Source organism: Chaetodon trifascialis, chromosome 20 (assembly GCF_039877785.1).
Source record: "Chaetodon trifascialis isolate fChaTrf1 chromosome 20, fChaTrf1.hap1, whole genome shotgun sequence".
NCBI lineage: Eukaryota > Metazoa > Chordata > Actinopteri > Chaetodontiformes > Chaetodontidae > Chaetodon > Chaetodon trifascialis.
In genome coordinates this window covers 13,550,638-13,576,285 of record NC_092075.1, presented here as the reverse complement: position 1 = coordinate 13,576,285, position 25,648 = coordinate 13,550,638, and the positions used below count along the sequence as shown (strand labels likewise).

The window sequence follows — 25,648 nt, the reverse complement described above, 5'->3', positions numbered from 1 at the left end:
ACTGTATGTGGGGCAAGAACAGTGAGTGCACATTTTGGCACTGAAAATAACATTTGGCATTAAAAAGGGAAACATCGTCATTGAAACACTTGTATTGGAAAGTTGTATTGGCAATGGAAAATGTTCCTCAGACCACCACCAGACCAGCATAAAATCAGCTAAACATTAACTTTGGTTAATGTGGAAAACAAGGAAACAGTGAAACAGACTTAACATGCTTGTGGTTTGGGAGTTTCAGGTGAATTCTGTCAATCCACGGTCCACCATCAACATGTAGAGCTTCTTTGAAACACACATCCCCCATTCCTGCCATCCGAAACGATGATGACTGCTGCCTTGGGGGCACATTAAGCTCTAAAGTTGAAGTAGGTAACAAAAAGTGTTAATGTCTGTCTTTTTTGAACCTTTCCATCATTCCTCTGCTGAAAAATAGACTCTCTGTTGATGTCTCAAAGGCACATTTTAGGAAGGTGCACGACTGATATACCAGTTTAAAATAGAATAAGAAACACTTCTGACAGCACGCTTTTGTTACTCCTCTATCTCTCTTTGCAGAAGTCCGTTTGCACTTGATGCATTTGACATGATCAAACAGTCACCAATTTTGAATTCTTCACTTTTGTTTAATGAAAGTTTCACCGCATCTTAGATTGTAGTTGGAATAACTTATTTAGAGGAATGTGGTGCTGCCAAAGCGCTGTGTAGGAGTTGCATAAAACAGGAAACAGTTTGAGGGAAAGAGTTTGTGAAAGGGACAAACACAGTGGAGGAATTATGGGTAATGGACTCCTATGTCGGGCATTCATTCAGGATATGATTCGAAATTTGGCCTGATTTCAACATCATCTTCATTTTACATGAATATTAAATGCATTTATAATGTGCGTGATAATAATCACACTTGGAGTCCAGAGCACTTGCAAGTTTTAATCCGTGACTTCATACATTTTTGACTTCTTATTCAAAGATAAAATGAAGACGAGGTCCAGTCAGATTCATGCTTTGCAAAGGAGGCATTCAGGCACCCATGCAGATGACCAAATCGAGATTCCCCCACAACGGAAATATTCGATTCAATAAGGATTATCTTCCTATGGGTAGCGTTCAAGCGGCTTTCATCAACATGGTATTTGGCGTATATAGTATACAAACAACAGCTCCTTTCAGCATGATATAAAATTAATAAACTAAGTTCAGAAAGGTAGAGCGCAAAACACGTTGGCAAGCCAAAATCTGCTGTGAGGCTTCACAGTTTTGAGTGCATCTCGCAAATCATTTTAAGTTCCTCATAACTTTTTCAGCATTTCTAGCTGTTGTGCAACGTGATAAGCTGAGTCCAGAGGGCAACTGGCGTTCACATCCATCAATGAAACCTCTCCAAAGGCCCTCATTCATTTCTCATCCACCTCTACTGTGTTTACTTTCTCCTGTCCTCTCTTGGCTGCGAGACACATGCATAAATTATTAAATCACATCTCTTTATTCGTCAGTTCATTTTCTTTGTGCAGTTTTCAGCTGATGCGGCATTAACAGTGTTAGGATTTCTTAACCATGGTTTATGCTTATCTGGAGCTTTAGTGCCACTGTATGATTTTTTTTTTTATCCCAAATCCAAACTTCAGATGATATGATCGCTATCTTCTGATGAAGCAGAGTTTTTATGTATCTATTTATTTCTTGCTTTGGAGGGATCCTGCTGCAGGGACAGAGGTCTAGTTTCAGTCTCTTTCTGCCAAATGAGGGTTTGCTGCTCTCTACATGCTACGAACATCCGCCGCTGCCCAAGGTTTTTACTGAAGCAAATCGAAAGTTGTCCAGCACGCGCTTCAGATTTCAGATGAAGTGCTGAGTTTCGCTCATTAGAGGAGGTCCGCTCATGTTTCAAGCTTTAATTACTTCCCACTTTTTCTCTTTGCAGTACATAAATGCTGACACCTCTGCTCTGACTGCTATTGTGCTGTTGTTCCTATCAGTACACTTTCAATTCAATTCAATTCAATTCAATTTTATTTGTAAAGCGCCAAATCATAACAGAAGTTGTCTCAGGACACTTTCCATATAGAGCTGGTACAGACCAAGCTCTTTTATCTACAAAGAAACCAACAGTTCCCCCATGAGCAAGCACTTGGCGACATGTGCATATCAATCAAACATCATAAAAATGCAGAAATAAATAAAGCATTACCTCCCATGTAGGCTTACTGCAACAAGATCTACCTATTTCATTACTTTACAGGCACCCTGTATGAAGCAAACTATACACTGTGCAGACAAAATGTGCAGAGAAAACTAATGGTAAGCAGAACACACACACATTGTGCTTCCAGTAGCCACAGTGCTCTTAATCTGATGTATCACAGTCATTATCTAATAAAATGTAGGCATCAGAGACGATACAGACACAGTACGCTCTAGTGTCCCTTTACAAGTGGACACCGGAGAGCAAATGATCACCAACACTACACCGGGAAACTGTCTGTGCCTTCCAGTAAGTAAAATGGAAAATGAAAGAGGGATGCAATCATCTGTGTGTGGGGGGCTGACCACATTATGACCAGACTTGAGCCAAGCTGTACATCAACGACTGATACAGTGATATGAGATTAGATATCACCTACAATTTTGCCTTTAACATCTTAAAACATTCTGTTGGTGTGCTACATTTTACTGCAATTAATAGACTCTAAACAGCATTTCAGTTGCTATGACTTCATTTCGTCTTACCCGGCTTGCTGAGTGAAGAGGCCACATTGGATAAGGAGCTGTTGATGTGGTGGATATCGCTGGCTGAGATAGCACAGTATCATTTTCCTGAGGGGGACTTCAGAAACAGATGGATGGGAAGGGTCAGGCGAGCACTTTCTTGCTTATTTCTTGGCTCTGGCCCTCATGCAGATTTCCAGTTGAGAGCAGTCGGTGGGCGGTGAGCCTCTTCGCTTTGCGTGCAGCAGCACATGCTGTACATTGTCCGCGGTTCGAGTGCAGGTTGAGAGGCCACACAATGCCGGTGCGCACAGGGACGTTCACCGCACGCACAGAGAGAGGCTTTAACCGAAGTCAACCCCTCAACTCGAGTGTTTTAAGCAGGGTGAGAGATGAACTTTTTAATATGTGAACATATGCCTGCCACTGGCATAAATGCTCAAATTCAGCAGCCTCTCAAATTAGCCACAATTACAGTATTTTTCAATTTCAATCTCCCAACCACTTTCACATTTTACCAGCGTTTGGCTGGTGCTAATGTCTCACCTGGTTTTAAGTGTGTTGAGCTGCAAGTTTTCTTTAAGAGCAACACATCGCCAAGCTGGCAGCCTCACATCTTTAAGGCCGGTAGGGTTGTAGACTCGACATTACAGTACAATCAGTACAGGAAGATGAAAGGGTGAACAGCCCTGTGGTGCAGCGGAGCTGGCTGCTGCTTCATGTGGCATCTGAGCACGGCGCCACAAAAATGTGTTTGCTAACATCGGCATTCTTTCTTCTCTTCTCTTCTCTGTCTTATATTACCGCTCACTAAATGCTGGGTTTAGTCACATAATATCCTTAGGAGAGCACAGAAAATCAAGAGTGAGCTGGCACATCTGCACCCTCAGAAGTGAATAAGGAAAAAGCACATGGCGCAGCGTTAAAACAAACATCGAAAGAAACTATGAATAAAGAGAAGCACCAAAACACGGGGAGCCGAGGCTGGCACAAGCATCACTGTGAGTCAGTGTTTGAATGTTTATCTTCACCTCTTCAGCAAGAAAACACTGAGTCAGAAGACCATGATGATGGTCTGTCCATAGATTTGGACCATTTCTTCACACTGTGGGCTGCTACTTATTTTAATATGTGTTCTATCAATTTATAGATCTTCAAATAACTTCTTTTGCTGGACCAAGATACAGAACTGATAGTGATATAAAACAGAGGGAAGCAGTGAATCGTCACCTTTGAGAGGCTGGAAGCAGCAAATGTTTGGTATTTTCCTCAATAAATGACCTCAATTGATTATTCAGCACCATACTGTACATGCAGTGGACTTAAGACAGCCAAAGAGTGACATATAATAATAATCATCTGTTGGAATCAAAGCCACTATGCTGCAAGCAGATGGCACACGCCCCGGCCTGCTGAGGCACTCCATCACCTCATTAGACAAGTGCTTCCATATAATGTGCTTATAATGGAACACATGGCTGACTTGTTGTAGGATCCGTTCTGCTGGATGTGTTTGCCTTAACACCCACTTTCCAGTCACAGCCGAATGTCAATGTTTAATTACACATATCTAACTCTCGGATATAATTCAAATATAATTCAATTTAGTGGACCCACGTAAGGCAACAAATTGTGCGCGTGTGTTTCTGAGAGCGAGAGTGTGACAGCCAGGATTAAAATGCGGCCGGTAAGTGAATCATTTAATCCCTGGCTTAGAGACAGCTGGTTCTACAGAGATCTGAGACACAACTGCTGTCTGTTGACTGGGGGAGAGGAGGACGGGAGGAGACAGGCAGTGAAAGAGGGAGAGATTTAAAATTGGTACCTCTCACCTAGATCTTCAACACTAAGTGACCTAGACATGCCTGCTTAATGGAGGCTACCATTTGTTCGGCCCTGTTAAACATGGCGCAGTGAAGGAGGGAAGGATGGAGGGGTTGATGGAGGGTCTGTAATAGAGGGAACTGATCTGAAAGGCAGCAGTGGTGGTATCTGATATAGACAACAATGTAATCTAATGCATGTAATGACTCGAGCTGGGCACATGGGGTAGAGTGACCTCATGCTTACAGAGACCATCTTGACACACACAACTGTGCATGCGTCCATTAGTTCTGTTGAACATTTCACCATCTTAAACCCTGGCATGTCTCTATCGTATCACTACCACTGCAAATGCGAAACAGACTGCACCTACACAGCGTTTTTCTAGCTGAGATGGAAAAAAGCACTTCACAAGACCTATCATTTGGTGCCATGCCATTGTCCCCATGGTCCATTATTCCAATTTTCTTTCCCCACCTGTATTGCACAAGGCCCGGCCCTAGTCTGTCTCTGATTGCTCTGACCCTGATGTTTTTTCTAACCCTGACCATCTAACGAACCACTGAACCCTAACCCTAGACAAGCAACAAACACAGGCCAATCAGAGGGAAATTGAGCGAGTCTTTTCAGACATTTTTTGGGTGGTCACAACAGTGTACCCATGCACTAACATAGTGACACATGGCTGGTGCCTGGCCCCTCATGCAAGTCTCTAGCCTAGTCTTAGGGAGCAATTTGGGGTTCAGGGTCTTGCTCAAGGACACTTTGACCTGCCACCGGAGCAGCCCACAGTCACTCCTGTAACCAGCTCCATGATTATGCAGTATAATCTACCTCTCATTAATGTTTCTGATGTCAATTAAAGTGGCAAAAACAAGAAAAGTCCTGCCAAACCAGCTCCCTGAACTCCATGCGTTAAGTCAAACATGTTGATTCCAGGTGTAAATGCTTATTAAATGAGTATTGGTACAAGTTCTTCCCACTGCATGCCAAGAGTCCTAACATGTTTCCATGAGGCGATGGTTTCAGTTATGTGTGTTTTTACTGCAAACCTGAGGTATGAACCTTTCCCTGTTTCACAATGCACATTTAATCAAACAAATTTTCTGCCCCACAAGTACAAAAACTTTCATGAAAGGCCCAGAAAAATAGCCCTGTTTCGAATTTTAAAGTGAAAAGTGCACTTTATATTATTTGCAAAATGTAAAAAAGTCTACTGTACTGTATGGTAATGCAACATTTGGTAGAAACTGCATAGAATCCATTGTTTTATGTGTCCGAGCTGCTGGGAGTGGGTTCAGGAATTATTCTTGTGGTCCCATCAAAGTGTGGAGCACTGCGCCAACACTACAAAGGTGTCAGTCTTCCCACAGCTGTCAGAGTGTTGTGAACATCTGAACAACATCGGACAAAATTATCCACCAAATGGCATATTTTATGTTAGCTCCAGAGGGAATTCACACAGAGTGCATGCAGTAAAAATAAGTCAGCCTAGGTTTAAACATAAACAAACTGATGGCTTTTGGAGCCAATTAGGACATGCCCCTGTAACTGGAGTTTATTTTAACAGGCAGAAGATTCAGTGGCTCCACTCAGGGAAAAAGCCCCCAAACCTTCTTTGAAGTTCCTCTCTGTGGGCGGTAATGTGGCATGGCACCCAGCCAAAGCCCGCAAACACAAGGATTGAATAACGCCTGCCTAGTGTCCCTGCTGTGGCATTCATCCCATATGCCACAATAAAGAAGAAATATGCAAAGTCACACACATACAGATACAAACGCATACACATGCTTGATTGCATGAGACACGCACGATCGTCACATATGCGTTTGACAGTGTGAATTTGTAAGTGGATTTCAGTATGCATGAAGTGTTACGCGTGACTGTCAAAATAAATCCAGTGAACTAAGACAGATGTGTTTCTTCTCTATTTAGTTTTATTTATAGGTTTATTGGCTCGTACTGCGTTCCTGTGACGCTTTTAGAGATGGCATCCCTGCCGGCTCCAAGTTCAAACAAGCTGTAGGAATATGTATGAGTGTATATATGGATCATGTATGTAATTTATAGGCCCGGGGGTTTAGCTATGGGGCGAGAGCGTGACAACACACACAGAGAACTGGGAGCAACTGGTGTAAAACAGACACACACACTCACATGTACACTATCCCGACCTCATCCCATGTTGGAATATCAGATCAGAAAAAGCATATATTTACAATTTATCTATGTTTTAAACAACCCCACAACTTTTTTGGAATTAGGACTGTAGATGCTACGCACTGTGTCAGAAGTCACACTCATTTTCTACTCTGGTGTCTTCATCCTCCTTCTGAAGTCCCAGCAGGATCAAAGAATAGAGTTCCATACCTACGACTACAGTGAAATTGATGCCGTAACTTCTTGACATCGCAACATCTGCCTCCTGTCAGTCCCAGAATGCCAGGTCATGGAGGTCGGGACAAGCTCGGATAAAGGTTTTGAATTTCTTTTTTCTCTGTCTCATCAAATTTTTGTGGAACTTTGTTCAGTTTAGTTCAACTTTGGCCACAAAGTCAGATGGGAAATCGTGGCAGATAAGTACAGCGTGTTCATGCAGCTGCTCAGCAGAACAGCCTCACACTGCACTGAAATAAATGCTCCTTGTAATGATGTACTTGCATCTTCGGTGTGAAAGCACGGATGATGCTCTCTTGACAGGAGTTTACAATTGTTAGAGCGGCAGCAACAATTCACTGATCCATCCCAAAGCTTGCCTGGTAAACAGCAGAACTAGCACAATGTTACACAGTACCTGGGATGTGCACTATTTGTGTGTTCCACATTGAATTGAATGGGCGAGAACTGAAGCACATTTACATTTTTAGCTGGGTGATCTGAAGGTTTATTTTTGCCTGAACTCCTTTTCAGGCTACACTCTGGGATATTGTTACTCTGAATGCAGCCTAACACTTCATACGTGTGTGTACTGTCCGTCTAGTGATTCCTCATGCATGCTCGTGTCTGACAACAAAAGCTAAACACCTCCTTGCCTGTCAAACTTCTCACCCCTACAAGGTTTCAAACTTGAGGTTGTTTCACCCTCCAGCATGAAAAAACTTCATCATCTGTTACATTCTAGCATCCCCTCCCCCCCAAAAGGTCATCTAGACAATGAACAAAAAGGAAGTAGCCACACACACCACATCTTATATGCATTACCTGAGAAAAAGGATGATTACCCAGAAGGGAAGAAGAGGTAGGATATTGGTGTGATGGTGTGTGCATGTGTGTGTGTGTGCTGCAACTGAAGAAGGACACGAGCTGCCTGATTATGTGCTGTTTCATAAGGAAGAGCAGCTGAGAGGAGCTGTACTGGACTGAGCAATAAAACTGCTGCAAGTGGATCAGCTGCTTCCTGCACAGCCAAACACTGAAAGCTGCAGTAGCGACTTCAGAACACAACAAACTTCAAGGCTGAAGAATGGGAAGTTAAATTTGACAAAATGAGGTGCAGAGGGAGCTCGCTTTGCTTTGCCATTTGACACCACCGTAGCCTGGAAATGAAGTCAAAGTTCAAGCTCTGGCAATACTTCTTTGCTGGGAATGAAATGGGGTGCTGTGACACAGCCACGCCTCCAGGCTGACACAGGCCGCTTGTCCATGAGTATATACACAGGCATGTGAATCAGTTATTTTTCTACGTCCTCAGTCCTTTCTCCATGCTGGATATCAGCAGGGTGGTGGTATGTGTTTTCAATTCACCTCCTGTAGATAAAGCTGTGATGCTGTATGGTAATAAGATGCTTGTCTGGCAGAGCACAGTCCAGCTGCAAAGCTAGGAGAGAAACTGTACCAGGAGAGAAATCCAAATGGAGCTCATGTTACACTCATGCCTGGTGCTTGGGAAAAAACATACCCCAGCTAAATAACCGTTAGTTTTTAACAATGTCTGCAGAGGTTAAAACAGCAGTAAAAATGCACAGCTGAAATAACACATTGACGCTGTTGGACGTATGTGCACACTGGACGGAAAAAGGAAACAAAAGCAGAGGATACGATACACAAGCCAAGGTTTAGCTTTATGCAGCACCTGTCCAGGTTAGATCAAAATTTGCAAACTGTTTAGAGACAACCCAAAATGCTGCCTGATAAATACTATTTTCACTGCTTCAGGAGCAACACACAGGTGCAGCATGCCATGTTGAAAACTGTACTTACGGTACTGAAAATCACTATCATTGAAATCCACTGTTCTGCATAGCCCAGTAGAAAAAACACGACCAGAAACCCCACAAAACCCCACAAATATGATAAAACTATATAACTTACAAACATCCTGTCCATTTTTTGTTGGCACTTTAATGATCACTTATCTTTTAGGAACATCCCTCCTGCTTCCTGTCATTTGGGAAGAAGATACAAAAGACCTACAAAAGGCTGCCAAACTATAGCAATCAAAAAATACAAAATACAGCAAAACTAAGCAACCAACCCACCAGTTAACAACACAATATAAGCATTTCCACACATATCTGCAGAAAAAGACATGCAGTATATTCTAATAAATCCTAACAGAACAGTTTCCCATTGTCACCTTAGGCACAAATTCTATCTAACCAGATCAGCTTGACAATTGCACAGAGGATAAAAAAAGTGAAGAATTAGACTAAGCCTGTGTTCATGGGACAAAGATAGAGAAAGTCAGATAAAGGAGAGAAAGCCCTACAGTCCTGGAATATAATGAACATGTTTTTATCATGCTGACAAAATCTGATAAGCCAACTAGATAGGACTGGGGAGAAACATAGAACTCTAATAAGTATAAGAGAGTTAGTGGAGCTACAGGGTTTTAGTTTACCTCAGCAGTACTTCAAACAATAGAGCAGCTTTAAGCAAGTACAGTTATAATGAATGTCTGGTTGGTGATGTAAAAAATGTGCCATCTTTATAATTTGAGATACATTAAAAATGCAAACTGCAATGCACTCTGGTCCTTTGGCATAGACGGCTTCAGGCACACGCAGGATACAAGGTATATAAAGTCGCCTTTGGAAGGATTGGTTGATCGAGCAGTCAGTCGCTTGAGGGGAAAAAAAATCTCTAACTTATTTTAAGCAGTTTGCTATAAAAAAAAAGGGAAAACTTTTATAGGTTCCAGCTTAAAGAATTTCCAGCCTCTCTTTATCTCAGATCATTAAAAACAACACCAAATGCTCTTGGAGGTGCAGTGAGCATTTGTTCTTATTTTCATTTGAACATTTCATAAAATAATAGGTCTACATGATCACATGAAATGATACCCTCGGATATATGCCTTTGTGGCTGGGCTGAAGTGGAAGGAGCCATCTGATTGGCTACAGATAAGTCCTGGTTTAAAGAAATACATTCGTGATTCGTGCCACCTCAGGGGAGTTTTAGATGAAATGACTTTAAAATGCAGATTTCTGTAGATTTCTACTACATTTATTTAAAACAAGAGTGTGCATTAGAAATAGATTTGTGGACCTTGAAATTGATATACATTGCATTTAAAAGTATCAATGTGGAGTCATTCATATACAAATCCTCAAACGCATTTGAGAATCCTCCTGTGTGCGTTCATTAATACTGAGACTGATCTGACTCCACGGTGGTTGAGGTTGTGCGAGAAAGTCAGCACGTTCTCCAACAGTGTGAATATTCAAATAGGCCCCAGACAAAAAAAAAAAAAAAAAAGATGTGGTGCTTTGACACTTGCTCGAGGGTGCTCTGCTTGGCATCGACAACTCCTCTAGCTCCAGGTGGAAAAGTGTAATGTGAATGTTAGTTAAAATGCTGAAATATTTGATCTTTCCATGACCCAGTTTGCATACTATATGGCTCTCATCCAGCTCCCTCCCCAATTTGTAAAATCCAAAATGTGTCCATTTGGATTGCAGGAAAATCCAAAATGACAGCTCAGATTCAGCCAGAAGGAAAGTGTAGACTCTGTTCCGCATATATAAGATAGCAACAAAGTAAATAATTAAATGTCATTTTATCTAGATAGCTTACATCATAATCTCACTCAGCCCATATTCATAACGCTATTTTTGTCAGTAAGGATAATACAGAACTCCTTAGAAGTGTTTGGAGGAACCACAGAAAGCTTATCAGGATCAGTTAATTAAACTTGTTTGAACTAAACAAGATAAAGGAGCAGAATGGCTGTCCCCGATTAATGTTACATTCATCAGGATCAGTTAAACGATGACTGACTTCATCATGGCGAATTAAAATCATCAGACAGGTTGAGGTGAGCAGTCAGAGGTGTCGCTGGCAGCTGGTGCTTGGGGGAGCTCTCTGAATTCAGATTGAGGGGTTTTCTGCACCGGCGCGCAGATCGATCGAAATAGAATCACAATGGAAAATTCATTACTTTTTCCCCCACTCCTAACAATATGCAACTGAAAGGAGTGTTGCTTCATTCACAGTATCTGAAACCAGTCCCAGAAGTCGAGGGGGGAGGAGGCGCGAAATTATATTCAATCTAAACAGGTTGGGAGGGTGTTTTTGTACTGAACTGGTCTCTGGTACAATGCGTTTAATACTTGAATGGAGCTGATCTGATATCATCATAATATATCATAATATCATCAAATAAATTTCTGTAAGTCCAGTTCAGGTACTGTCGGTTTTCTTCAGGTCTGTGTGAGATTGGGTCCAAACTTCTGGAGCTGTGAAAGCCTCTATTGAAAGCCACCAAAGCATGAGGGCTTTGTAAACTAAAACAAAGCTTTGCCAGCATTGATTGAGCTCTAACAGGAATCTACTTTGCTTATGTAATCAACAAATTTTGGTTACCTGCTCCCGTTCCTCAGTCATGATCCTGAACTTCGATGCAGCTTCTTCAAGTAGACTTTACAGTACTCCCAAAAACAGTCTGATCACTAAATTACTTTTGTGGAGGATATGTAATTAGTTTAATTGTCACTTAGGGAGAAACATACTGAGAAATAACTCTTTTTGTTTGTCTCCCATGTGCTCGAGGGAGAAAAAACACTGCAAATACCTAATTAGCCAATGAATAATCACCGAGCTAATGGGCACCTCAAGATACAATCTTGAATGTAACAGTCACCCTCAAAATTAATGGAGCTGTGTATTGTGGGGTGGGACAAAGTGATTCTGCTCTCAGTAGCAAAGTCTTGATTTTTATGTGCTGAAGCTTATTACATCCAAGCTTTTATTATAATTTTAATAAACTCACAGACATTGGCTGAACACCCAACGTCTCCCAGTTGTGTAATTTGTCTCTCTGTCTGTCTTTCTTCATTTAACTTCAACGTCCAGACAAATTTAATTCCAAAGCACACATCAAACAGTCTTTCTTTTCCTTCTCTTCGCTTCCCTTTTTTTCGTCGGTTTGATATGAAATAAACTGAACGCCATCGCTCCCATGCCAATGAAAATCTGAGAAGCGCAGTTCAATAGCCTCTTTCTTGGTCGTCACGCACACAAACACACATACATCGTGAATTTATTACAATCCTGCCAGTTTCAGAAGGCAAACTTCAGAGGGGCTCTGCTGCTGCTTTGGGGTTTCCTCCAGTTCAGTTGGCGGGCCTCTGGATTATTTTAACTTGAACATGCAAGAACTCCAGAAACCACCATCATTACAAGATCTGGTCAGTCCTCTGAATCGCTTTGGCAACCAAAACCTTGAGCTGCTACACGACGAGAACGGGGCAGGATGCCTCCCGTTAAAACAGGACGACCACATGGAGTTGATTTGGAGTTTTTCTACATGGGGAGCCTGAGAGTGAGCCAGCTTGCTTCTAACCCACAATTACAGTAAGTCCTGACACCAATAAGAGCCAGCAGGGGAGAGAATCACATGCAGCTGAGGAAAACAGTAATTCCTGCTTGACACAGTTCGATCCATTACTTGTGTAAACTCACATGCGCCGATGCTTGGTTGTGCCAAAACTCTGTGTCAACATGATTAAATGCTGCGCACAAACAAAAGCAGAAATATGCATTCGTATTATTGTCAGATTTATAAAGCTGTGCATATGAATGGTTCAGCTTCAAATAAACTGGACGCACCTGCTTCCTGCTCTCACAGTGAGCCGTAGACGGACGTGCACACCCTCAATTGACTTCTTGGAGATAAAATGCCCCTTTTCTGCTCCTCCAGTCTCTCAATGAAACACAATTTCACAGTATTGCATTGGCTAAGTCCTCAATCAACATCAGAGCAGCAATCCCTATGTCTGGCTGTGGCTAGTTTTAACACCCATAGGGCCCTATTTTCATGCCGCCGCTGGTCCTGACCTTGAAATTTGCTTTTCCCGACTGTGTGGTATTTTGGTACCCACAGCAGAGCGCACGGTGCACAGGTGGGGAAATTGGCACAAACTAGTGGTGAACTGATTCAAACAAGGCAGCACAAAGGCAGCTGTATGGTTCAAACTGGGAATGGACATCTCAGAACCACGTCCGTTTCTGCTGCAGAGTCAATCATCTGGCAATTTGGTGACTTAGTGCAAAATAAATGCTTTGTATAAATGTGCAGAAACCCAAGTCTCAAGGAGATGCATTTAAACGAGGAATGTTTAATGTAGTTAAAGCAGTACCGTTGGTAAATCAATACGCATTTATCTGCAAGTTAAACCGAGTGATTCGCACTGTCCTTCAGTTCCTTAGATCCCTGCAGTCTTCTGAAGGTAGCAGGACATGTGACAAATCTGCAGCGTCCCATTAGAGAAGCGCTGCACCAGAGTCATCATGCACAACTGTTTACTTTGATTTAATCACATGCAAATGACACCTGGCTGGTAAACAATAAGAACACGCTTCTCTTACAACTCTGTATTCTGCCTGTTTAGGCAGCAGATGTTGGATTACCAGGGCTCATCAGTTCTGTAATTCGCTTTTTGTTGTTGTTGTTGTTGCTCCTGAAAGTGACATTTTCTTGCAAGTTTTATTTAAGAACAATGTGATGTGACCCTTTAAGATGTGAGATATAGTAGCATTATGAATGAAATACCTTCAGATTGATGCAACCACTCAATTCCTGGTTGTTGTGCTTGTGTATTAAAACAGAGACCATAGTGTCCTTATTTGACACAGAGAACTGATGATACGAGGGAAAACACCAGAGAGTGTGGCCAAAAGTCTCATGAGACGTATTTTACAATACCATCTAATCGACTCAGGAGTTCACATGAGGATGGTCGACAGTGAATCAAGCTCTGCGTTCATGCTGTCAAACTTTATCTGGAAATCGATGTGTTGTCATTGTTTGGAGGCGTCATGCAGGAGTCTTGCAGCTGTCACACATCAGTCCCAAGCCGGCATGCTACAGTGGCAGCCAATGAGGTGTCAGGGCTCTTGAGACCCTTGCTGAATTGGTTTCGGAGGAAATCATAACCTCCTCAGCGATGCTGACACTCTTCTCAGAAACTCGCATGTCTCTGGAGAACTTTTACACATAACAAGGCTGAGGTGACAGACTGGATAGGAGTGGATTCAGGGACTGGTTTCCCATTTCCAGAGAAGCTGAGGATGTGCTATATGTTACATGCCGAACATTCGCTCTCTGTCAATCTTTATGGAGAAATATACTCTCTCCAACATTCAAGCCCTCTCCCACATGACATTGTTCCTGAAATAATCTTCTTGCCCTGAATACAAGTCCCACGACGCATTTCTGCAGACAGGTCACACACAGCCTGATGGAAGTGGGACAGCAGTGCTAAAAGTATCCTGATGATCCGGGCTGCAAATGTAATGACGGATATACACAGAAACTTTTTTTTCTGGTGTGATTTAACAATCTTGGATTCCTCGTCACCCACTTAGCTATTGCTAACCGAATCTGTCATTATCTTACAGGGTTAGGCGACGGTCAAATATGCAAAATCAGAGAAGCACCAGAGCAAATTTGCATCTTTGCTTCATGTGGAGTTGAATTTTAATATGAATTTTGCCCCAGCAGTTGATGGTCATTCACCTGCTTTCGCTTCTTCGCCACTTAGCTATTTCAGTGCAGCAATCCTCCCTTCGTACTTTCCTTGACTGTCACTGCATCCCATTTTCTATTTGACTCTCCTGTATCCCTGGGCCTCAGGGTGTAATCAGAAGAACCGCAATGTGTGGTAGAAAGAAAGCCTCTTACTTGAAGTGCAGGAGTAAACTGGAAGGAAAGAGAGCAAGGGGACTGAATATTAAGCTGTAGAAATGTACACAAATTTCAGGCAAACATGGTACTAATGAGGGTAGTGGTACCGTTGGTTGCCAGGCTGGTTGAATGAGAAACAGAGCTTGGAAATGAAATGACTTCCTTATTATACCCTTCAGAAGAAAAACTGAATTATTAAAATGACCATTTTCCATCTTACGTTCCTGATCCATTGTTGGGTGGAGGATGGAGGATTAATAGTACTTGAGGAAAATGAGCTGGGATTCAAACCGCGGAGTGTGAGGATATTCTTCCATGAGCATGTTTGAAGCCAAACCCAAAAACGTGTTCAAAAATGAATATATTATGCATTTTCTTTATCAGAACAACAAGAACTATATTGACATGAACAGGCGCAGTCCAGATTTTGGATGGATTATATTTACATGTTAAATATTTCTTATCAGACTTGTGAAGGTGTCAAATATGAGAGTTCATTACAGAACAGTTACACAGCCGACCACTGTAATCTGTGAGGTTTTTGGTGAAACTAACAGCAACTATGAGCTCACAACAGCCTCATAAAAAAATAAAAAACACAGGTGAAAAATTGATGAAGGGCAACAAAAAAGACTTAGCCAAAGGAACTTTTCTGCAGGTCTTACTCATATCAAACCATGTCACTGACCTGTCTGACTTCATAGAGGTCGAGGATCATTAAAGCATCCAAATCAACACAGCCAACTATTTCATTAGAATTAGAATCATTAAAAATTAATAAGTGAAAAGCTAGAGTAAGTTAAATAAATGAATTGCATACAGCCGAGAATAATAAAATATGCAGCCTTCTGCTACATATACTGTTTGGCCTTTGGAGGCATGTTAGGAATAATACAGTAAATGCTGCATTATGGTACCGTTGCACACACTGCACAGTCATGGTAAGTATTGCACCCATTGCATAGTTCACAGTGGGGGGGTTACACTGTCACAAATGGTGTGTACAATGCATGGTGAATGACTGACGATGAGGGGGGAGCTAGGATGGGTTGCTGAGGAGAGTGGTGGTCTTTAGGGAATAAACTGGTGTGTGGTGGTCCTGGTGCTGATGGAGATGGATGGAAGCTTTCCAGAGGGCAGTGTAGGCAGAGACTGTGGGTTAGATACTGCGGTGATGGAGCAGGTGAGGTAAGGACACCAGTGGTGGTTTTGTGGATCTGGGTGTGAACTTCAGGAAGATGCTCGTCGTTCGGGGCTGTCAGAGCATTCTCTGGTAAGCACACTTGATGATGTGAGATGAATATGTCCTAGATTTCAGGTGATTGTACCCAGTAACTTAACAGACTCCACCACAGTAATCAGGAAATTCGTGATCGTTTCCACCGTCATGCTGATGTTGAGCTCAGTTGTTCCTGTTAGCCAACTTCGCATTGTCACTGATGAGGTCTTAGGACCATGGTGTCATCAGCACACTTGACCAGCTCGATGGAAGTGTGGTTGAAGGTACAGTCATTTGTACAGAGGGAACAACCTTGTGGAGCTCTGTAGTAGTTATAGCTACTTACAGCTGGTTTCCCAGCCGAACCTGTTGCTTCCTGTTGGTTAGGAAATTCACAATCCACTTTCAGATGGAGCCGCTTAGTGTGCAGACAGTTGGGGACGACAGTATTGAACTGAATTCCACTGACATGGGTGCTGGTGTGCTGAAGTATGTGGTGGAGGCTGAGGTTAACAGCATCGTCCAGAAGGTGATGTGTGATTGGTTTGAAGAAGGACAGGATGAGTCTTTTGAAACACTTCCTGAGAACAGATGTCAGAGCAACGGGTCTGTAGTCATTCAGGCACGTAATTCTGTCCTTTCATGAAGTCTGTGCAGCCTCGTTTCCCATTAGGACGGCTGGAATGTAGTCAAAAGTGAACAGTGAGCAGGACACTGGCGCTACGCGAGGACTGACAGGTTTAAACCTTATATTCCCTCATATTCCTGAAAATAAGCTGTTTCAGGGTTAGAAATGAATTTTTTGTCTGCCCGTCACTGTGGCTGGTGGCTTTCAAAATCTACCAGCCACTCTCTTGTATTAACCAACAGAGTGTAACTGCATGTGAAAAAATAATCACAAATAATTAGATCTAAAATATTCAGCAAGTTCTTTTATTTCATAAGGTAAATATTCCCTGTGTCTTTGTGACCTGGATGTCGCTTTTGGATCATTTGTGCTCTTTCATGGCTTCCAATTACTGGTTTTTAGTGCCAATGATTAAATTATCAGTTGACTTATTGGCATCCGAAGTGTATTGATGAAACGCGGAGCGGAAAACTGTCCAGCTTGTATCCTTGTGAACTAACCAATCACAGGACTCTCCACTGTTGGTTTTTCTCTTCTCCTCATTAAATAAAATGCTTGGTGATCTTTGCCTCTTTTGCCAGGAAGTTTTCTCTGCACGGCTCTTAACCCCTACAATGTAACACCACGTTGTTTTTCTGTGACTCCTCGTGACTCAGTCTGCGTTCTGGAAATCGCTGTTACGCCACCGTGGCTGGTGGGTCGAGCAAATATCCCCACCAAGGCACAAAATCACCAACATTTGGCGACCTCGATTTGTTTTGTTGCTGTTGCTTGACACAGTTTCAACACCTGAAAAGAACCCATCATTTTGATGATCTAGCAGGGAGGGAGAGTGGAGTGGTGGAGGTACAGGAGCAGGAAGGAGGATGCCTTCAGAGGAACTGAAGCCAGATGGTGGTGTCATTGAAGAAATTAAACAGGAAAATGAGAGTGAGAAATGGACTGGCAAGGTGTGGCTGTCCTTCTAGGCACACACACACACACTCGCATAGTCCGTAAGGTGTAAGGATCATTGGTCATGTTTCTTTAATGAATAAAATTCCACAGGTGGCTGAATATACAGTAATGTAGGTCATTTATCAGCAGCTAATCTGGTCAGCTCACTGTGGCCTATCAAAAGGGAAGCCCTGAATGTTCAGGTGAATAGCTCCTCTGGGAAGCCCGGCAGTTCTGTTTCAGTGGAGAAAATACTCCACACGAGGAACATAATACGATGAGCAGAAAACACAGAGCGTATTATGTTTTAGTTGTTACAACTCAGTTCCCTCAAGTGCTGAAATTGCAAATCGGCACTATGCAGTAATATATCAAACCGGATAGCAGCAAAGCTATAAAATGAATACCTCTGATCTGTGCTCGAGTGCGCGGTTCAGTAACTTAAGGACTCAGTGTGTGGTTGTTATGAAGACACACACCATACGGAAGATTCACTATCCCAACTAAATGCCAAGTGATGGAGCACCGTGGCAATGAAGTGCAAAGGGAGTGGATCAGGGCAATGATACGGTGGAGATCTGAGGACGGCTTTGTGGTAGATGGCGGTTTTCAAGTCCTGAGCAAACACTAGTTATGATCCGACACGCACCCCACACATGCACACACACACACACATTGTGGAGAGAGAATGATGTGTACAATCATCTGATCATATCTGGTGCAGAGTGACGCTCTCTGTGTGTCCTCTGGCTCCCCGCTGCACCCCAGTGACAAGAAATCAGTCAGTGGCCAACTAATCATCATCGGAGCTGTCTGCGCTGATACTTTCTCCCTGTCCTTCATGATGAACTAGGAGCTGCGCTTGGATTACACTGTCTAGATAAATTGTCTCTGCTATCGGTGATTAAACATGAGAAGCTCTTGTTTTTGTTATGAATAAAGCAGGAAAATCTCTCAGGTATTTAAGACCTTTGCATAGTGGAATCGCCATGAACATTTGCTCTCTAACGCCCCTGATCTGCGTTAGGCCACATGAGGCCTCTGAGCAGGCAGGAGGAAACCTTTTCCCTCGAGCATCAGGAGCTTCTACAAAGACATCCTACTTCTATGTCTTCTCTTAAGGACAAAAAAAGGGTCTGTATTCCAGCTATTTCTTGGCACACAAGAAAAATGGAAATATGAGACCTGTCCTGGACCATACAGGCACAGGACAAAGATTCAGTCCACCTGCTTACTCATAAGAACTAGTCAAGCTGGGTGACTGGTTTGAAAAAGATAAACTTGAAAGGCACTTTCATGTCTTTGTGGTTTGTAGGCACAAGAAGTTCCTCCATTTTGCCTTCAGAGTGCAGCAAGCAACTTTTCAGGAGCTCCCATTTTTCAAAGTGCGTGGACACAGTGAGAAATACGCCGCGGAGCAAAGGGATGCATGACAAGCCCATCAACCATGCCCTGTACATTATGGCTAATGGTCCACCTTAATCCTCACAGAAACTCTGACAGAAGAAGTACATGAAGCTGCACTGTGGTGAAACAATGATTGCACCAAGGGGACAGTAGAGACGTGGAATATGGTAGATGGATGGTTTTACTCTACGGATTTATTTCCCACAGTGCAACCTTGCTACTGAAGCTGCTCTTCTTCTACAAGAAAGAAACTACAAACCCGGTATAAACACCATGCTAGACATCCTGTTTTGGGTCTCACTTTAAGATAATGGGTTCATCGAACTGCATCTTCTTTTAAACACAGATCTACTAAAGATAGCATGAGCATAAAGATCCTACACATATGAGCTTTGAGCAGATGAAGTAGATATTTGATAAGGAAAAGTCAAACTAATGCCAAAGTTTAAAGCAAGCCCTTAGACCAAAGGTGGACATTTTCAGGTATGTATCCATCACTGAGCTGCCAGCGTTGCTTTGCATTTACTGCCGCATGAAGTGGAGCGAGGCTTCCCGCACAGCAGCAAGAGTAACGGCTCTCAGACTGTACGCGGAGGCTGCAGCACCACTTTGGGCTGAGTGTATCGTATAGCTCTGTCTGTAAATGCAGCTTCCACCTTGTGTGTTATTTTCTCTGCTGTGGTAAATGAAGGAAAATCGCTGCTGTCACCACAGCTTTTCATCTGCTAATACAGCTCTGTTTGCAGTGTCACAGTTCACCAAATTTCTCAGAACAAAAAGTTTGTGGAAGAATAAGCGGACGAAACTTTAAAACTTCAAAACTGCCCAGGATGACGAGCCGGCTGAAGCGCACTCGTGTCGTTTCATAGCTGTGCTTTAAAAATCAGACTTCTTTGGTAAAATCCAGAATAAAACACAGTGGCCCGTAACGATCGCTGGCTGATGATGATATAATAGCTTGTTTCAAGGCTTTGTGGCCAAAGCGACGCAGCAAAGAAGGAGCCTGTGTACAGGCTGTGATGAAAACCCTGTCAGATGTGGCCAAACTGACCTTTTGGAAAACCTGAAAAAAAAAAAAAAAATTGATTCAGAGCTGAGGTGCAGCGGACCGTTTCCTGATGTCAAGGTTGTTGGCATCCGACTCTGCGGTGAGTGTGGGCATTTCACAGACAGAGAAAACGTGGGTAACGTGAGCGTGCCATGTGTGCTGTTGTCTCCTCTGTGCACATTTAAATTTATGTTTACGTCAAAATTCTCCTTTTGTTGCCCACACACAGTCAACATAGATTAAAATTCTGATGGCCCACACAATCTCACAATCGAAACGCCTCTGGAGTTCGATGCGTAAACAACAGTAGAGAGTCTAAAAAGGAAAAGTGCGCCGCCTCAAAGACTGGAAGCAAAACATAAGTAAAGAAATAAAAACTGGTCTGTTTCAGCGCTCTTGTTCCCGTCTTTTTCATGAAAAACTTAATCCCAAAGCGTAGGTTTCGGCAAGAGGAGTTTGAGCGCTGAAAGGAAGCGAGGCAGAAGTTTGAACGCAAAGAAAAAAGAGATGTTGCCCGAGGAGTGAATTTGCAGAAAAATGCAGCTTCGGTGGGGATGAAATTACTAAAATGAGGCAAGGATTAAAACTTTTGGAGGAAACTGAATAAGATCATACTTAACATACGGGGTGGTGTATTATCCATCTATCAGGACAAATCATATAAACACACACACAGCAGAACCTTACACAAATAAGTTTGCATCCAACTCTTGCCTTAATCTACATCTTGACTGTGTGTCACACATGCTGTGCGTCTATGATGATGATGATGATGATGATGATGATGATGATGATGATGATGATGTACTACCCAGCTTGTGTGGCTTCCGTCATTATTCAAAACAAAGATATAGGATAGGGTATTAGATTTACTGCTAATTAGATGTGTTTGGGTACTCAGTTAAGGCATAAAGAAATTACATGCTGTCAGTCTGGGCTTGGATTCCAGTTCAAATGATCCGTGTCCTTCATCAGTGGAGGATTCGTTTGGCAACTCCACCTCAGACTACACTGTGGGATGCTCTGCTCTCAACGCACAAATTGTCTGAACTTGGCAGCCAGTCCTTCACAGACAAGACTGAGGGGGAAAAACCCCATTAAAAAAAGCTCCGGTGTCCCACTGAGCTCCAGGCGAATTATTAACAGGATATGTGAGTCTAAGGTGGAAGAGGTCGATATCACGCCAAAGCGCATCCTTTCAACATGTATGAATTCATAAGAGGTGAGCGCATCGATTTTTCTTTTTCTTCATCAGGTGACTGAAGTTCTTATGCACAACATGTTTTCCCGTCATGCAGTGTGCGCCGCCACTCTCCACTCACTGTCTCGCGCTGTGGACCGCAGAGCGACGTTAAAATTCAGAGCAAGTATCCGGAGAAGACAGCGCTCGCTTCTTTCCTGGACGTTCAAGAGTAGCCTGAGAAAGAGAAACCTGCCACCCCACGGCCCCACAGCTCGGCGGGGCCGGCTTTGAGAGAGGAACTCAGTCCACCCCACGTTCAGCGGTGCTAGCAGGCACAAAAAACTTCCCACCCCCCAGTCCTTGACGTTAAGTAGGCAGAAAAGAAAACTTACCACCCCGGTGTCCAGCTGCTCGGTCGTCACAGAAGGAGCCGCTCCGGTCAGAGGCAAAAAGCACAATATCGGCACCAGCAGCAGCATCTCCGGAGAAATATTCCTCATCCACTTGTGAAGCGCCGGAAAAATCATGATGCCCTATGACAGGCTGATCCTGCAGGGCTCAGACACCGACCCCGACAGCCGCATCCACGGGATAAATCACTCGCTGACACTCCTGGAAAATTAGCCCGAAAAATTCTACCTCACTGTTGAGCGCAAACACATAAAACACATGAAAACCGGCGAATGTAGAAACACTTGAGACCATTAGAGCAGTTTGTGCTCTGGAAACTGCGCTTGGAAGTCAGACCTGAGTGGTCATAGTCAGAGATGAACTGCGCTTTCTTGTCTGATATCAAGTCGATCACAGGTAACATCCCTGGAGCAAGAAGCGCGAGCTCCCCTCTCTGTCGTTGTGTCTTGAGCGCTGGAAAGTCAGAGCAGCTGCGTGCGGTTGTGTCGCGAGCAGCAGAGCTCAAGCTAACGTCAATAACGTCTTCAACTTCCGGGCACAATTCTCAAAATAAAATCCCCGCTGCCGGACTTAAAAAAAAAAGATTTTTAATTACACTGAAAGTTTTAGCGCTTTGTGTCCTGAAATAAAAAAAAAAAATATCTCGGAAAAAGCTTCCAAGCATCATTAATGACGTGGGCTGCTACATAATAAAAAATGACAAATGTGATCAAAATTACAATTAATGTTTGCAGCAATGATTTATTTAAAAAAAATAAAATAAAATAAATAAAATTCAAAGCTGTTATGTCAGTTACAATTATACCAAGCATTTGCTGGTTATAGTAAGAGAGAATAGGCTGCGAGTATTTGCTGCTTTTCATGTCACTTGGAATTCAATACATTAGGCTTGTTCGTTTTTAAAGTCAACAACTAGAAAACATCACTCAGGGCTGTATTATTTTTTGATATTAATCTACTTTCTAAAAGAAATATTTAATGGTTTAAATGGTCGACTAAGTTAAACAAAATGTATGTTAATCAGGTTGTGAAATAGTGATTTGTTTAAGTTAGACTGTAGCTCACACAGATTTGGTTAGACAACTGTTTTAGATATGGCCAATCCATAAATATATTCAGACTTTGTCACAATGATGTAAAATCTTGAAAAATATCATACAGCAGCCTGCTGTTTATTTATCAGGTGCTTTTTTTGTTCTTCCGCTCATAGTGCACAATAACCACATTTCCAGTAACAATCCGCCGCACAGTCCGGTTCGCCTGCATAGTTTAGCTCGTGCTTTTATTTTGAAGCTCCATTTTCACACTTCCAGTAGGCAACCTCTGATTTTTTTTTCTGGCTTTATTTAAACAGCTGTGAGAGAATTTGAATTCAGCTTGGGGCGCCTTTTATTTAATCTCTTTGGCCTTTAATCACGATTCATCAAAAAGATAAAACAGTTCATGTCCTCAAGAAGGTAATTAAAGGACGGCCATGTTGTTATAGTAGTAATGTTATGTAATATAAGGCGGGAAAATAGATAGCACAGTTATTAATAACTGCTGCTACTGCTGACTAAAAATATTGGTATCATGATAATAATTATTATTTTTTATTTCCTCCAGAGCCGAACAGTTTTACTGGAGTTAGTATTGGAGTTTTGTTCGCTGGATCTGACTCACTGACAAAAATGATTGCCATGCCCAAGGTTAAATAAACAACATAAAATCCTCATTTAAAATAAATCAGGTCCGATGTCCATTAACAGTCTAAAGTCGAAAGTATTTCAACAACAAGCAATTACATTTTATTTTCTCAGTTTGAAACTGATCACGGCAGCTTAATGACAAGCAAGATCCTTCAACTGGAGGAACCAAGCTCATGCTCCCAGCGTGGCAATTATCCACCCTTATGAAATGTCCTCAAGCCAGACTGAATCCTTATTAGTTCTAGCAGTGCTGACCTGAAGACAACCCTGCACCACTGCACCCAGACCTGCGTGTGGAAGGGTGCATTAAAAAAAAGGAACATTTTCTAGGAGGAATTTTAAACACTAAAACATTACTTTTGAGTTGACACTGCTGGGAATCACCGCTAACTGCCTCCACAGCATCAAGGTGAATTATCCATTTAAATCTCCAATCATGATGCAGATGCACGCGCACACCTTGGTGCCTGCCCACATGCAGGCGCCCACATGCATGCATCTTAACTATTCTGTGTCGACTTTGATAGACAGTCTCCTTAACCTTACTGCACTGTTACTAATGATTCACAGTTCTCCTTTATTATACCTCAGCCTCGTGGCTCCACTGAAAAGAGAAACATAATGAGTGCATGGGCATGGGCACCCACATACACAAATTAAGCTTATCCAGTTGATCTACTGCTGGAACTGTTGAATTTCCATTTCAAATAGTTTTCTGTGTAATATTTAACAGTTGTATCATTATTTCCCACCGGAGGGTCTAGACGTCGAGCGCTACATGATGTGGCTGTTTGTGCCATTTAAGTCCAGGGGCCCCAGAATGCGCTGGGAAACACTTAAGAATGAACTGACACCCAATTAAATACTTGCATCAGCAGAGCTCGCTCCTTCAAGTGAAGCAAGCGCACATCTCTGAAATGCAAAGATGTGGTACCCCTCATTACCTTTTTTTTTGCCATATTTGAGAAAACATGTCAGGAAGGCACACAATTTGCAGAACTGCTGAGATAATCTGCATGAAAATATTACAATGAGTCATTTAATGCATAATACAACTCCACTGTTGCCCACTATTTGCTTCCTCTGAGGAGATATTCATTAACTTATTATGTATTTTATGTTAATAATGATCAACATTCACTGGCTAATCTGGGAACATTTTATGATCAATCAGTCAAACCACAAAAGGTCACACACACGCCTACATGCATACTGGGGCTGGTTCCATTTCTTATCCATCACGACAGTCATTCATCACGCGTCCAGAGGAGAAAGACATGAAAAATATGTTGCTGTTGTGTTTTTTTTTCTCATCAGCATTAAGCTCTGCTGCCTTACTGCTGACGGCTTAAAACTTCTCAACTTTACCGCTTCCATTTTCAGCCACAACATTATGACAATTGTAGCAGCTGAATATCGTGTCACAGCACGTCTGCTGGCTCAAAGGAGCTTCAGCAGAGATGTGCACAAATGCATCAAAAGCATCTTGTTGCAAATGACAAATACTTACGCATTAAACATATCAAAATAAGATAGAAAATACTGGTATGAGAACAACTGCTGCTTCAGGGGGGCATTCAGTTCAAACCTAAGAAAATAACATATTAAAGAACATATTTTAAAGTATTTTAAACCACAGACACAAGCTCTTTAAGTATTTTCTTTCAAATTACATGTTATTATCTTTATTTATTCATTAAATGTACATATTTTAAAAACATTTAATTTAAATATTTCACACTTGTGAGCTTCAGCCATTCAGTTTTATATTAACAGAAGGTTAAAACATCCATTTACTCATCTCAGTGTGCTCTGCATATTTTTCCTGAAGTGTTTCACCCTCTTCAAGCCATTTCCCAAAGAAATCTAGCTCATTTTCTTTGGTCAGAGCATATAATTATAGGAAAACCCATTGCCCAGCGCGGACGTGGACTGAATTGACTTTGTTGGCTTCCATTCAAACAAATGCATTTTAATATTTGTTGTAGCATTTTGTGCCAAGTTGGCTGCAGACCCCTTGTGTTGGTGAGTTTAATATCCTGAGGATAAATGAGTATTGTCAAATATCTTTCTCTCCCATCGAATCATGTCAGGTAGTATCACAGAGGAGTAATGTGAATGCTTTTGTGTGGCTTAGTGAAATGTTGTTTGATTATGGCGACCGTGCTTGTAATTGTAATTGAATAACATAATTCATACCTAATGTATTTTGTATGCACACTGTCAGCCCCGCTTCACGGGCTTTCCCATTAGTCAACAATGTGGCGTTCAAAACCATCACGAAGGTCCCTAATCCCTTTGTCTGATCAATTTTCTTTGTCAGTGTTACACTTTTAGTTGTGATATAGTTCTGAATTCAAACTTTTTTTTGGGGGGGGGGGGGGGTTGGATGCAAGCTGCATAATAGTAGAAACTTTTACTTGAAATCCATCATTTTTCTAATGTTGTTGATGGTTAATTGCAATAATCCACAGC

The 25,648-nt window shown here is 42.2% G+C and overlaps 1 protein-coding gene across 1 annotated transcript in view; it reads right to left on the bottom strand.

Annotated features, from left to right (window-relative positions):
- The window catches only part of mmp17a (matrix metallopeptidase 17a), a 70,129-nt gene extending 48,141 nt beyond the window's left edge, over nucleotides 1-21,988 (bottom strand). The window contains exon 1 of the mRNA XM_070988902.1: nucleotides 21,467-21,988. Within this exon, the coding sequence (XP_070845003.1) occupies nucleotides 21,467-21,601 (135 nt within the window). The 5' untranslated portion in view covers nucleotides 21,602-21,988. The remainder of the gene's footprint in view (nucleotides 1-21,466) is intronic.
- Nucleotides 21,989-25,648: the final 3,660 nt, after the last annotated feature.